This window comes from Oncorhynchus masou, unplaced genomic scaffold (assembly GCF_036934945.1).
Source record: "Oncorhynchus masou masou isolate Uvic2021 unplaced genomic scaffold, UVic_Omas_1.1 unplaced_scaffold_1789, whole genome shotgun sequence".
In the NCBI taxonomy this organism is placed as follows: Eukaryota; Metazoa; Chordata; class Actinopteri; order Salmoniformes; family Salmonidae; genus Oncorhynchus; species Oncorhynchus masou.
In genome coordinates, this window is record NW_027008084.1 from 40,791 (window position 1) to 55,000 (window position 14,210).

At 46.5% G+C, this 14,210-nt stretch overlaps 1 protein-coding gene across 1 annotated transcript in view; it reads right to left on the reverse strand.

Annotated features, from left to right (window-relative positions):
* Positions 1-2,315: 2,315 nt before the first annotated feature.
* The window catches only part of LOC135532260 (pre-B-cell leukemia transcription factor 3-like), a 20,358-nt gene continuing 8,463 nt past the window's right edge, over positions 2,316-14,210 (reverse strand). The window contains exons 6-7 of the mRNA XM_064959854.1: positions 3,660-3,825; positions 2,316-2,377 (exon numbers count right to left, since the gene is read on the reverse strand). Coding sequence (XP_064815926.1) covers positions 2,316-2,377; positions 3,660-3,825 — 228 coding nt within the window. The remainder of the gene's footprint in view (positions 2,378-3,659; positions 3,826-14,210) is intronic.

Below are 14,210 nucleotides of genomic sequence, written 5' to 3' on the forward strand. Positions count from 1 at the left end.
CAGTATAGAACAGACAGTATAGAACAGACACGGGACAGTATAGAACAGACAGTATAGAACAGACACGGGACAGGTAAGTAAAGAAAGTGGGGAATCCCAGCCCAAGAGCTCAAGTCAAAGCCAGACACTCTACCTTCTCAAATAACAGAACCTGTGATCTACAATATACTGTCATATAGAAATACAGAAATATGTCAAAAGGTCTATAATATCTAAAGCCATATTTCTTACACCCCTGACGAACACCTTCTAAGATAATAAATAATCAAGCTGCATAACTTACAGTATAATGTCCTGCTGTACCCAGACTGGACATTACCAGTCGACTATCAATGAATTGCTACAGTTTTGAGTTGAAGTTCAATCTCATTCAAACTCAAAATAATTCCATGAATTCAACGAAATCCTCAGAGTGAAGGTCAAATTGTCTCCATTATTCCAATTCATGGATTGACCCCAAACCTAGTACAGTCAATAGTATGTGACCCTTAAGTAAGCCTTGAACCCTGACCTCTCTTCCTGACCTCTCACCCTGACCTACCTGTGACTGCACATTAGCTCCGACTTGAGCCCCCTGGTAAGAGGCCCCATTCAGATTCTGCATGCTCATGAACATGTCCCCAGAGTTAGGGAGGCTAAAAGAGGCAGAGGAACCTGGAGAGGAGAGATGGAAGTAGCTGAATATAAGAACACATACAGATCTAGGATCAGCTTCCCTTTACCCAATCCTAATCTTAACCATTAGTGGGGGAAGTGTTAAACTGACCCCAAGATATGCGTCTAGGGGCAACGTCACACTACATTACGCTCACTGATCCATACATCCGAACAACTAAACTATCCAAAACAAGAAGACTGGAGATATAGAAAGGACAAAAGAAAACAGAGAGAGTAAGGACCGAGGGAAGGGAGATGAAAACAGAGAGAGTAAGGACCGAGGGAAGGGAGATGAAAACAGAGAGAGTAAGGACAGAGGGAAGGGAGATGAAAACAGAGAGAGTAAGGACAGAGGGAAGGGAGATGAAAACAGAGAGAGTAAGGACAGAGGGAAGGGAGATGAAAACAGAGAGAGTAAGGACCGAGGAAGGGAGATGAAAACAGAAAGAGTAAGGACCGAGGAAGGAGATGAAAACAGAGAGTAAGGACCGAGGGAAGGTAGATGAAAACAGAGAGAGTAAGGACAGAGGGAAGGGAGATGAAAACAGAGAGAGTAAGGACCGAGGAAGGGAGATGAAAACAGAGAGAGTAAGGACAGAGGGAAGGGAGATGAAAACAGAGAGAGAGTAAGGACCGAGGAAGGAGATGAAAACAGAGAGAGTAAGGACAGAGGGAAGAGAGATGAAAACAGAGAGAGTAAGGACAGAGGGAAGGAGATGAAAACAGAGAGAGTAAGGACCGAGGAAGGAGATGACAACAGAGAGAGTAAGGACCGAGGGAAGGAGATGACAACAGAGAGAGTAAGGACCGAGGGAAGGGAGATGAAAACAGAGAGAGTAAGGACCGAGGGAAGGGAGATGACAACAGAGAGTAAGGACCGAGGAAGGAGATGAAAACAGAGAGAGTAAGGACAGAGGAAGGAGATGAAAACAGAGAGAGTAAGGACCGAGGGAAGGGAGATGAAAACAGAGAGAGTAAGGACCGAGGAAGGAGATGAAAACAGAACTAGCGTACTCATATCCTAAATGAAGCAACCTAAACAGGAACTAGCGTTCTAATATCCTAAATGAAGCAACCTAAACAGGAACTAGTGTACTCATATCCTAAATGAAGCAACCTAAACAGGAACTAGTGTAAACAGGACGTACTCATAACCTAAATGAAGCAACCTAAACAGGAACTAACGTACTCATATCCTAAATGAAGCAACCTAAACAGGAACTAGTGTACTCATATCCTAAATGAAGCAACCTAAACAGAAACTAGTGTACTCATATCCTAAATGAAGCAACCTAAACAGGAACTAGTGTACTCATATCCTAAATGAAGCAACCTAAACAGGAACTAGCGTACTCATATCCTAAATGAAGCAACCTAAACAGGAACTAGCATACTCATTATCCTAAATGAAGCAACCTAAACAGGAACTAGCGTCCTCATATCCTAAATGAAGCAACCTAAACAGGAACTAGCGTCCTCATATCCTAAATGAAACAAATTGAATTCAGGTTGAGGAGGGGGAGAGGGAGACAAGCTTCCACTATGGTCGGAGGTGTGAGAAGGGACCGATGGAAGGACTATAGTTCTAGGTGGGATGAATGACCACAACACATAAAGGTTTCCTAAAAGAGAATCAGTACCGGTGGTGAACATGTTGCTTAAAGGGAGTTTTTGCTCTCAGCAGAGTCCAGTTGAAATTCCTCATCTTTCATCTGGAAGCCTGGATAACAGAAAATGGAAGGGACTTGAAAACCTCCCATCATGACTTCATTAAGCCCCGAGTCTCATTGCCTACATCAATTGTATTGGAATTGTAAGCACTGCTATAGAACATTAAATGAAGATAAAAAAAAATTTTAAAAAGGGCTTAGGTTTGATTTGATTTGACGTCAGAGCGTGAACATTTTAATAATTTGTTGTGTTGATTTTTATTATCAATATTTAATTATCATTTGCAATTTTAACAAACAATGCCAGATGTCCCTCCCTCCCTCCCGCCCACCACCCACCCAACTACCACTAGCAACCACCCCTAGCAACCACCCACCCAACTACCCCTAGCAACCACCCACCCAACTACCCCTAGCAACCACACACCCCACTACACCTATCAACCACCCACCCCACTACCCCTAGCAACCACCCACCCAACTACCCCTAGCAACCACCCACCCAACTACCCCTAGCAACCACACACCCCACTACACCTATCAACCACCCACCCCACTACACCTAGCAACCACCCACCCAACTACCCCTAGCAACCACACACCCCACTACACCTATCAACCACCCACCCCACTACCCCTAGCAACCACCCACCCAACTACCCCTAGCAACCACCCACCCAACTATCCCTAGCAGTACCACAGTCACAGGGGTGTCAAACTCATTCTGCCTCCGCAGGCCAGAATTACAGAGGTCTGGAGGGTCGTATTCAAAATGTGTTATATTTCTTTGCAGTCAAAATGGACCAAACAATTGTCAGTCAAAATGGTGAGAAAAAAAAATAGCCCTCTAACCATAGTTTGGGGATTTTTTTATGCTCCTTGACCGTCTAGCTTTCATTTCAGTTGTTAGCAACCTGGACCGAGTGAAAAGACTGTATAAATGTAGGTCCAATATCATTTATACACAGTTTTCATTTATTTTTGAAATGTATATAGATGGTTTTATTTATTTTTTGGATCCCATGGGCCGTATGTTTGATACCCCTCGTCTACAATATTACTTCTTAGAAAGTTGAATAAGTGAAACAATGAAAACACAATAACAAAAGAAAAATGAATAAATTACAAGAGTAGGAAAAAACAAGAAACAAGCAAGCAGCAATAACAGCAGCCAGAAATCATCATTTTTGTTAAAGTATCGCCACTTCTGTGTTACTATCCAAATCTATATATATATGTTACCGTGAAATGTATACATTTCCTTTTTCTTGTTTTTACACATTTACCGCAACATATACATACGACTCTGGTCTTACCACCAAGTGTGCCTACCAGAGTTGGGCGTGGTGGGTGAGTTGGCCTGGCTGTTGTGGATGGCTGCTGCCACAGCGTGGGTTGCCGTCACCGCTGTCTTGGCTGCATAGAGGTTAGCCTCCTCCTGGAACTTGCCGATGTTCTTCTTGTACCGGATCCTCTTGTTGCCGAACCAATTGGACACCTGAGTAGGACATCGGCAAGTTCCAGGAAAGGGAATAGAGAGAGAGAGAGCGAGAGAGAGAGAGAGAGAGAGGGATGGATGAGAGATAAAGGGGGAAATAATGTAGTGAGTCAGACATTGTCCACCATTTTGAAAAAACATTACTTCAGGTTGTCCCCGCCCCTGGAGAGGAGTAGGAGGCAATCAACCGAACGTGAGACGAGGTGCAACCAAATAAATCAAAAGGAGCATTCTGAAGTAAACAAGAGCGACTCTTGCTCACAATTAAAATCTTGATGTTTTATTGACCTAATTCTGAGTTAAAGTCGTGGACGTTTCGGCCAGTCATGATTTCAACTCAAAATTAGATAAATAAATAAAGCATTGTGGACGAGTCGCTCATATTCCAGTCCCAGAGTCTGCAAGGACCAATCAGGACTGTCGTGTGGATGGCCAGCCAACTATTAGATACGGTACATCACCAATCTCTCTACAGCTGTCACCAAAGACTGTGATGAGTATTCCATCGAGGAGAATAATATTTGCACTAAGCTACTATCTAATGTCAATGTTGTGACCATAGAAATAGAACGCATTGTATTTCAATGGTTGTTACCATGGCTCGTGCATTTACAACACAAAAATTCATTCCAAGAAAGTGGCACATTTTCTAAAGATAGTCAGGATAGGTCTGTCTATTATAGCCTGGTTATTTTATTTATTTAACCAGGCAAGTCAGTTAAGAACAAATTCTTATTTTCAATGACGGCCTAGGAACAGTGGGTTAACTGCCTGTTCAGGGGCAGAACGACAGATTTGTACCTTGTCAGCTCAGGGATTCGAACTTGCAACCTTTCGGTTACTAGTCCAACGCTCTAACCACTAGGCTACGCTGCTGCCTCTACACTCTAACCACTAGGCTACCCTGTCTCAATTCAGCAACTACATTCCTCTTCTTTCCAGTCCTGTCATTGGCCAACGAGACTGGCCTTTCGGGCAATGTTCAAATACGAACATTCTATCGTTAATGAGCTCGAAGAGAGATAATTTTATCCTGATTCAATAACCTCCATAGCTATCATCCAATCACAATGTTTATGCAAATTAGACCGAAAGGAAAACATTCTAACTTAATTCATGAATTTGATTGGAAACATTGTAACATTGGGCATTCTGACTTAATACATGTCACTGTAAAGATAAACATTGGAGCACGAGGAGAACAGAGTGTTTCCCTTTATTGCATATTTACTAGCAGCCAGAGTGATCACATCACACCAGAGAAGCACTCAGACTTCTATCTCGTTCACTCTGTGAACACTGTTGCCTATTTTGTATCCAGCAAGCAAGAGCAAGGTCCTTCTTTTCTCAAATATATATATTTTATCATTTCTCAAAATAAGTGACCAAACTATATTGATAAGTCTGGAAAAACGGATCGGGCTCGGCTACTGGTTCAAGAGCTGTAAGGTGAATAGAGAGAGGAGGAAAGAGAGAGACGGCCAGTGGAGATGCTAGTGGAGATGCTAGTGGAGAGGCTAGTGGAGATGCTAGTGGAGAGGCTAGTGGAGAGGCTAGTGGAGAGGCTAGTGGAGATGCTAGTGGAGAGGCTAGTGGAAAGGCTAGTGGAGAGGCTAGTGGAGAGGCTAGTGGAGATGCTAATGGGGAGGCCAGTGGAGAGGCTAGTGGAGATGCCAGTGGAGATGCCAGTGGAGAGGCTAGTGGAGATGCTAATGGGGAGGCCAGTGGAGAGGCTAGTGGAGATGCTAGTGGAGAGGCTAGTGGAGATGCTAATGGAGAGGCCAGTGGAGATGCCAGTGGAGAGGCTAGTGGAGAGGCTAGTGGAGATGCTAGTGGAGAGGCAAGCAGAGATGCTAGTGGAGAGGCTAGTGGAGATGCTAGTGGAGAGGCTAGTGGAGATGCTAGTGGAGATGCCAGTGGAGATGCCAGTGGAGAGGCTAGTGGAGAGGCTAGTGGAGATGCCAGTGGAGATGCCAGTGGAGAGGCTAGTGGAGATGCTAGTGGAGAGGCTAGTGGAGATGCTAATGGAGAGGCCAGTGGAGATGCCAGTGGAGATGCCAGTGGAGAGGCTAGTGGAGAGGCTAGTGGAGATGCCAGTGGAGAGGCTAGTGGAGAGGCTCATGGAGATGCTAGTGGAGAGGCTAGTGGAGAGGCTAGTGGAGAGGCTAGTGGAGAGGCTAGTGGAGATGCTAGTAGAGATGCCAGTAGAGATGTATGTAACACCTCCACTGGGGACTGTTACAGACATATAGAGGTTGGAGCAGGGGACTGTTACATAAATATAGAGGTTGGATCAGGGGACTGTTACTGACATAGAGGTTGGAGAGGTTGGATCAGGGGACTGTTACAGACATATAGAGGTTGGAGCAGGGGACTGTTACAGACATATAGAGGATGGAGAGGTTGGATCAGGGGACTGTTACTGACATATAGAGGTTGGAGAGGTTGGATCAGGGGACTGTTACAGACATATAGAGGATGGAGAGGTTGGATCAGGGGACTGTTACTGACATATAGAGGTTGGAGAGGTTGGATCAGGGGACTGTTACAGACATAGAGGATGGAGCAGGGGACTGTTACAGACATATAGAGGTTGGAGAGGTTGGAGCTCGGGACTGTTACAGACATATAGAGGTTGGAGAGGTTGGAGCAGGGGACTGTTACATACATATAGAGGTTGGAGCTCGGGACTGTTACAGACATATAGAGGATGGAGCAGGGGACTGTTACATACATATAGAGGTTGGAGAGCTTGGAGCAGGGGACTGTTACAGACATATAGAGGATGGAGAGGTTGGATCAGGGGACTGTTACTGACATATAGAGGTTGGAGAGGTTGGATCAGGGGACTGTTACAGACATATAGAGGTTGGAGAGGTTGGAGCTCGGGACTGTTACAGACATATAGAGGTTGGAGAGGTTGGAGCAGGGGACTGTTACATACATATAGAGGTTGGAGAGGTTGGAGCAGGGGACTGTTACATACATATAGAGGTTGGAGCAGGGGACTGTTACAGACATATAGAGGTTGGAGCAGGGGACTGTTACAGACATATAGAGGTTGGAGCAGGGGACTGTTACAGACATATAGAGGTTGGAGAGGTTGGAGCAGGGGACTGTTACATACATATAGAGGTTGGAGAGGTTGGAGCAGGGGACTGTTACATACATATAGAGGTTGGAGCAGGGGACTGTTACAGACATATAGAGGATGGAGCAGGGGACTGTTACAGACATATAGAGGTTGGAACAGGGGACTGTTACAGACATATAGAGGATGGAGCAGGGGACTGTTACAGACATATAGAGGTTGGAGAGGTTGGATCAGGGGACTGTTACAGACATATAGAGGTTGGAGCAGGGGACTGTTACAGACATATAGAGGTTGGAGCAGGGGACTGTTACAGACATATAGAGGTAGGAGCAGGGGACTGTTACAGACATATAGAGGTTGGAGCAGGGGACTGTTACAGACATATAGAGGTTGGATAGGTTGGAGCAGGGGACTGTTACATACATATAGAGGTTGGAGCAGGGGACTGTTACAGACATATAGAGGTTGGAGCAGGGGACTGTTACAGACATATAGAGGATGGAGAGGTTGGATCAGGGGACTGTTACTGACATATAGAGGTTGGAGAGGTTGGATCAGGGGACTGTTACAGACATATAGAGGATGGAGAGGTTGGATCAGGGGACTGTTACTGACATATAGAGGTTGGAGAGGTTGGATCAGGGGACTGTTACAGACATAGAGGATGGAGCAGGGGACTGTTACAGACATATAGAGGTTGGAGAGGTTGGAGCTCGGGACTGTTACAGACATATAGAGGTTGGAGAGGTTGGATCAGGGGACTGTTACAGACATAGAGGATGGAGCAGGGGACTGTTACAGACATATAGAGGTTGGAGAGGTTGGAGCTCGGGACTGTTACAGACATATAGAGGTTGGAGAGGTTGGAGCAGGGGACTGTTACAGACATATAGAGGATGGAGCAGGGGACTGTTACATACATATAGAGGTTGGAGAGCTTGGAGCAGGGGACTGTTACAGACATATAGAGGATGGAGAGGTTGGATCAGGGGACTGTTACTGACATATAGAGGTTGGAGAGGTTGGATCAGGGGACTGTTACAGACATATAGAGGTTGGAGAGGTTGGAGCTGGAGCGGGACTGTTACAGACATATAGAGGTTGGAGAGGTTGGAGCAGGGGACTGTTACATACATATAGAGGTTGGAGAGGTTGGAGCAGGGGACTGTTACATACATATAGAGGTTGGAGCAGGGGACTGTTACAGACATATAGAGGTTGGAGCAGGGGACTGTTACAGACATATAGAGGTTGGAGCAGGGGACTGTTACAGACATATAGAGGTTGGAGAGGTTGGAGCAGGGGACTGTTACATACATATAGAGGTTGGAGCAGGGGACTGTTACAGACATATAGAGGATGGAGCAGGGGACTGTTACAGACATATAGAGGTTGGAACAGGGGACTGTTACAGACATATAGAGGATGGAGCAGGGGACTGTTACAGACATATAGAGGTTGGAGAGGTTGGAGCAGGGGACTGTTACAGACATATAGAGGTTGGAGCAGGGGACTGTTACAGACATATAGAGGTTGGAGCAGGGGACTGTTACAGACATATAGAGGTAGGAGCAGGGGACTGTTACAGACATATAGAGGTTGGAGCAGGGGACTGTTACAGACATATAGAGGTTGGATAGGTTGGAGCAGGGGACTGTTACATACATATAGAGGTTGGAGCAGGGGACTGTTACAGACATATAGAGGTTGGAGCAGGGGACTGTTACAGACATATAGAGGTTGGAGAGGTTGGAGCAGGGGACTGTTACATATATATAGAGGTTGGAGAGGTTGGAGCAGGGGACTGTTACAGACATATAGAGGTTGGAGCAGGGGACTGTTACAGACATATAGAGGTTGGAGAGGTTGGCGCAGGGGACTGTTACATACATATAGAGGTTGGAGAGGTTGGAGCAGGGGACTGTTACATACATATAGAGGTTGGAGAGGTTGGAGCAGGGGACTGTTACAGACATATAGAAGTTGGAGCAGGGGACTGTTACAGACATATAGAGGTTGGAGCAGGGGACTGTTACAGACATATAGAGGTTGGAGAGGTTGGAGCAGGGGACTGTTACATACATATAGAGGTTGGAGCAGGGGACTGTTACATACATATAGAGGTTGGAGAGGATGGAGCAGGGGACTGTTACAGACATATAGAGGTTGGAGCAGGGGACTGTTACAGACATATAGAGGATGGAGCAGGGGACTGTTACAGACATATAGAGGTTGGAGAGGTTGGATCAGGGGACTGTTACAGACATATAGAGGTTGGAGCAGGGGACTGTTACAGACATATAGAGGTTGGAGCAGGGGACTGTTACAGACATATAGAGGTTGGAGCAGGGGACTGTTACAGACATATAGAGGTTGGAGCAGGGGACTGTTACAGACATATAGAGGTTGGAGAGGTTGGATCAGGGGACTGTTACAGACATATAGAGGTTGGAGCAGGGGACTGTTACAGACATATAGAGGTTGGAGCAGGGGACTGTTACAGACATATAGAGGTTGGAGCAGGGGACTGTTACAGACATATAGAGGTTGGAGCAGGGGACTGTTACAGACATATAGAAGTTGGAGCAGGGGACTGTTACAGACATATAGAGGTTGGAGAGGTTGGAGCAGGGGACTGTTACAGACATATAGAGGTTGGAGAGGTTGGAGCAGGGGACTGTTACATACATATAGAGGTTGGAGCAGGGGACTGTTACAGACATAGAGGTTGGAGCAGGGGACTGTTACAGACATATAGAGGTTGGAGAGGTTGGAGCAGGGGACTGTTACAGACATATAGAGGTTGGAGCAGGGGACTGTTACAGACATATAGAGGTTGGAGCAGGGGACTGTTACAGACATATAGAGGTTGGAGGTTGGAGGGGACTGTTACAGACATATAGAGGTTGGAGCAGGGGACTGTTACAGACATATAGAGGTTGGAGCAGGGGACTGTTACAGACATATAGAGGATGGAGCAGGGGACTGTTACAGACAGTATAGAGGTTGGAGCAGGGGACTGTTACAGACATTATGAGGTTGGAGCAGGGGACTGTTACAGACATATAGAGGTTGGAGAGGTTGGAGCAGGGGACTGTTACAGACATATAGAGGATGGAGCAGGGGACTGTTACACTAGGTGCCTGTGGAACAGTTATTGTCGGAGGTTATGTGCTGTGCTCAAGGGCACAACGGCAGGCAATAGCATCTAGGATTTGATACAGACAACCCTCCGGCTGCCAGCTTGCTTCCCGTCAAATCATTTCCCCATCAGACCTGGCATTCAAACTGGAAACCCTCTGGCTGCTGGCTCACCTCTCTACCCGCTAGGCTACCTAGCCTAAAACACAATCTGTGAGAGACAGATAAACAGAGGAAGTCATCTGACCTCTGAGAGAGGGGGAAGGAGAAAGATGGAGAGAAAGAGAAAGAGAGAGAGTACATATGAGAGCACAGAGAGGGCACAGGAAGAGGGAGGGTGAGAGAGGGATAGAGAGAGAGACAGAGAGACAGAGAGAGAGAGAGAGAGTGAGAAACAGCGAGAGAGGTCGATACAGTATAACAGAGAGAGCACAGAACGAGGGAGGGTGAGAGAAAGAGAGAAAGAGAGAGAGACAGAGAGAGAGACAGAGAGAGAGACAGAGAGAGACAGAGAGAGAGGTCGATACAGTATAACAGAGAGAGCACAGAAAGAGGGAGGGTGAGAGAAAGAGAGAGAGAGAGACAGAGCGAGAGAGACAGAAACAGTCTAACAGAGAGAGCACAGAAAGAGGGAGAGACAGAGAGAGAGAGAGAGAGAGAGAGAGAGAGAGAGAGAGAGACAGAGAGAGAGACAGAGACAGTCTAGACAGAGAGAGACAGAGGTGAGAGAGAGAGAGAGACAGAGAGAGAGAGAGAGAGAGAGAGACAGCGAGAGACAGAGACAGTCTAACAGAGAGAGCACAGAAGAGGGAGGGGAGAGACAAAGAGAGAGACAGACAGCGAGAGAGGTCGATACAGTCTAACAGAGAGAGCACAGGAAGAGGGAGGGTGAGAGACAGAGAGAGAGACAGAGAGACAGAGAGAGACAAAGACAGAGAGAGACAGAACAGAGAGAGCACAGGAAGAGGGAGGGTGAGAGACAGAGAGAGAGACAGAGAGAGACATAGAGAGAGAGAGAGACACAGAGAGAGAGAGTCGATAGAGTCTAACAGAGAGAGAGACAGAAAGAGGGAGACAGAGAGACAGAGAGAGAGACAGAGAGAGAGAGAGAGAGAGAGACAAAGTCTAACAGAGAGAGCACAGAGAAGAGGACAGACAGAGAGACAGAGAGAGAGACAGAGACAGAGAGAGAGAGAGACAGAGAGAGAGAGATAGCGAGAGAGGTCGATACAGTCTAACAGAGAGAGCACAGGAAGAGGGAGGTGAGACGTATTGCTCCATACCGGGACCTGACAACTCCGGCCTCTCCCCCCAACTCACCAGAGAGAGAAACCAAACAGCTGCGCTCAATAATTCACTAGCATCTCCTCTCCTCCGCTCCTCCTCACCCCAGGCCAATAGACTCCCCCCTGTCAACCACGTTAGATTGATGTTCTGTCTGAGATGTTCATACAACCTAATGGATAATGTCTACTTCAGAGACTCCCACTAACTCAAACAAAGCTGTGAAGTAAGACAGCCAAAAGGTTGGTAGATCTGTCCGGCAGGCTACAGGTGAGGGGCTCTGATCCATTGAGAGTGACCACTACCTGTATACAATATGTGTAGTGACATATTCATGGTGCTCCTTCTTCTTCCATACGAAGGGAGCCAGTGCCTGCTCTGTAGTCTGCTCTGTAGCCTGCTCTGTAGTCTGCTCTGTAGTCTGCTCTGTAGCCTGCTCTGTAGTCTGCTCTGTAGTCTGCTCTGTAGCCTGCTCTGTAGTCTGCTCTGTAGCCTGCTCTGTAGCCTGCTCTGTAGCCTGCTCTGTAGCCTGCTCTGTAGCCTGCTCTGTAGCCTGCTCTGTAGTCTGCTCTGTAGCCTGCTCTGTAGTCTGCTCTGTAGCCTGCTCTGTAGCCTGCTCTGTAGTCTGCTATGTAGTCTGCTCTGTAGTCTGCTCTGTAGCCTGCTAGTCTGCTCTGTAGCCTGCTCTGCAGCCTGCTCTGTAGCCTGCTCTGTAGCCTGCTCTGTAGCTCTGTCTGCTCTGTAGTCTGCTCTGTAGCCTGCTCTGTAGCCTGCTCTGTAGTCTGCTCTGTAGCCTGCTCTGTAGTCCGCTCTGTAGTCTGCTCTGTAGTCTGCTCTGTAGCCTGCTCTGTAGCCTGCTCTGTAGTCTGCTCTGTAGTCTGCTATGTAGTCTGCTCTGCAATCTGCTCTGTAGCCTGCTCTGTAGTCTGCTCTGTAGCTCTGTAGCCTGCTCTGTAGCTGCAGTCTGCTGTAGTCTGCTCTGTAGCCTGCTCTGTAGCCTGCTCTGTAGTCTGCTCTGTAGCCTGCTCTGTAGCCTGCTCTGTAGTCTGCTCTGTAGTCCGTAGTCTGCGCTGTAGTCTGCTCTGCAGTCTGCTCTGTAGTCTGCTCTGTAGTCTGCTCTGTAGTCTGCTCTGTAGTCTGCTCTGTAGCCTGCTCTGTAGCTCCTGCTCTGTAGTCTGCTCTGTAGCCTGCTCTGTAGCCTGCTCTGTAGCCTGCTCTGTAGCCTGCTCTGTAGTCTGCTCTGTAGCCTGCTCTGTAGCCTGCTCTGTAGTCTGCTCTGTAGTCTGCTCTCTGCTCTGTAGCCTGCTCTGTAGCCTGCTCTGCAGCCTGCTCTGTAGCCTGTCTGCTCTGTAGTCTGCTCTGTAGTCTATGTAAAACTGCATGCAACTGTCATGAAGACTGTTAGTGGTTGTCTGTGCGCGTGCATGTATGTGGCTGTGTGGATTTTTTGAATGTTTTTTCTATACTGTACAGTGGGGCAAAAAAAAGTATTTAGTCAGCCACCAATTGTGCAAGTTCTCCCAATTAAAAAGATGAGTAAGGCCTGTAATTTTCATCAGAGGTACACTTCAACTATGACAGACAAAATGAGGAAAACAAAATCCAGAAAATCATTGTAGGATTTTTTATGAATTTATTTGCAAATTATGGTGGAAAATAAGTATTTGGTCACCTACAAACAAGCAAGATTTCTGGCTATCACAGACCTGTAACTTCTTCTTTAAGAGGCTCCTCTGTCCTCCACTCGTTACCTGTATTAATGGCACTTGTTTGAACTTGTTATCAGTATAAAAGACACCTGTCCACAACCTCAAACAGTCACTCCAAATTCCACTATGGCCAAGACCAAAGAGCTGTCAAAGGACATCAGAAACAAAATTGTAGACCTGCACCAGGCTGGGAAGACTGAATCTGCAATAGGTAAGCAGCTTGGTTTGAAGAAATCAACTGTGGTATCAATTATTAGGAAATGGAAGACATACAAGACCACTGATAATGTCCCTCGATCTGGGGCTCCACGCAAGACCTCACCCCGTGGGGTCAAAATGATCACAAGAACGGTGAGCAAAAATCCCAAAACCACATGGGGGGACTTAGTGAATGACCTGCAGAGAGCTTGGACCAAAGTAACAAAGCCTATAATCAGTAACACACTACGCCGCCAGGGACTCAAATCCTGCAGTGCCAGATGTGTCCCCCTGCTTAAGCCAGTACATGTCCAGGCCCGTCTGAAGTTTGCTAGAGAGCATTTGGATGATCCAGAAGAAGATTGGGAGAATGTCATATGGTCAGATGAAACCAAAATAGAACTTTTTGATAAAAACTCAATCGTCGTGTTTGGAGGACAAAGAATGCTGAGTTGCATCCAAAGAACACCATACCTACTGTGAAGCATGGGGGTGGAAACATCATGCTTTGGGGCTGTTTTTCTGCAAAGGGACCAGAACGACTCATCCGTGTAAAGGAAAGAAGGAATGGGGCCATGTATTGTGAGATTTTGAGTGAAAACCTCCTTCCATCAGCAAGGGCATTGAAGATGAAACATGGCTGGTTCTTTCAGCATGACAATGATCCCAAACACACCGCCGTGAAAACCTTGTGAAGACTTACAGAAAAGAGTTTGACCTCTGTCATTGCCAACAAAGGGTATATAACAAAGTATTGAGATAAACTTTTGTTATTGACCAAATACTTATTTTCCACCATCATTTGCAAATAAATTCATTAAAAATCCTATGATGAAAATTACAGGCCTCTCTCATCTTTTTAAGTGGGAGAACTTGCACAATTGGTGGCTGACTAAATACTTTTTTGCCCCACTGTACATACATCTGTATATCTTGTCCCATGTGAACAGTAGCCTGCC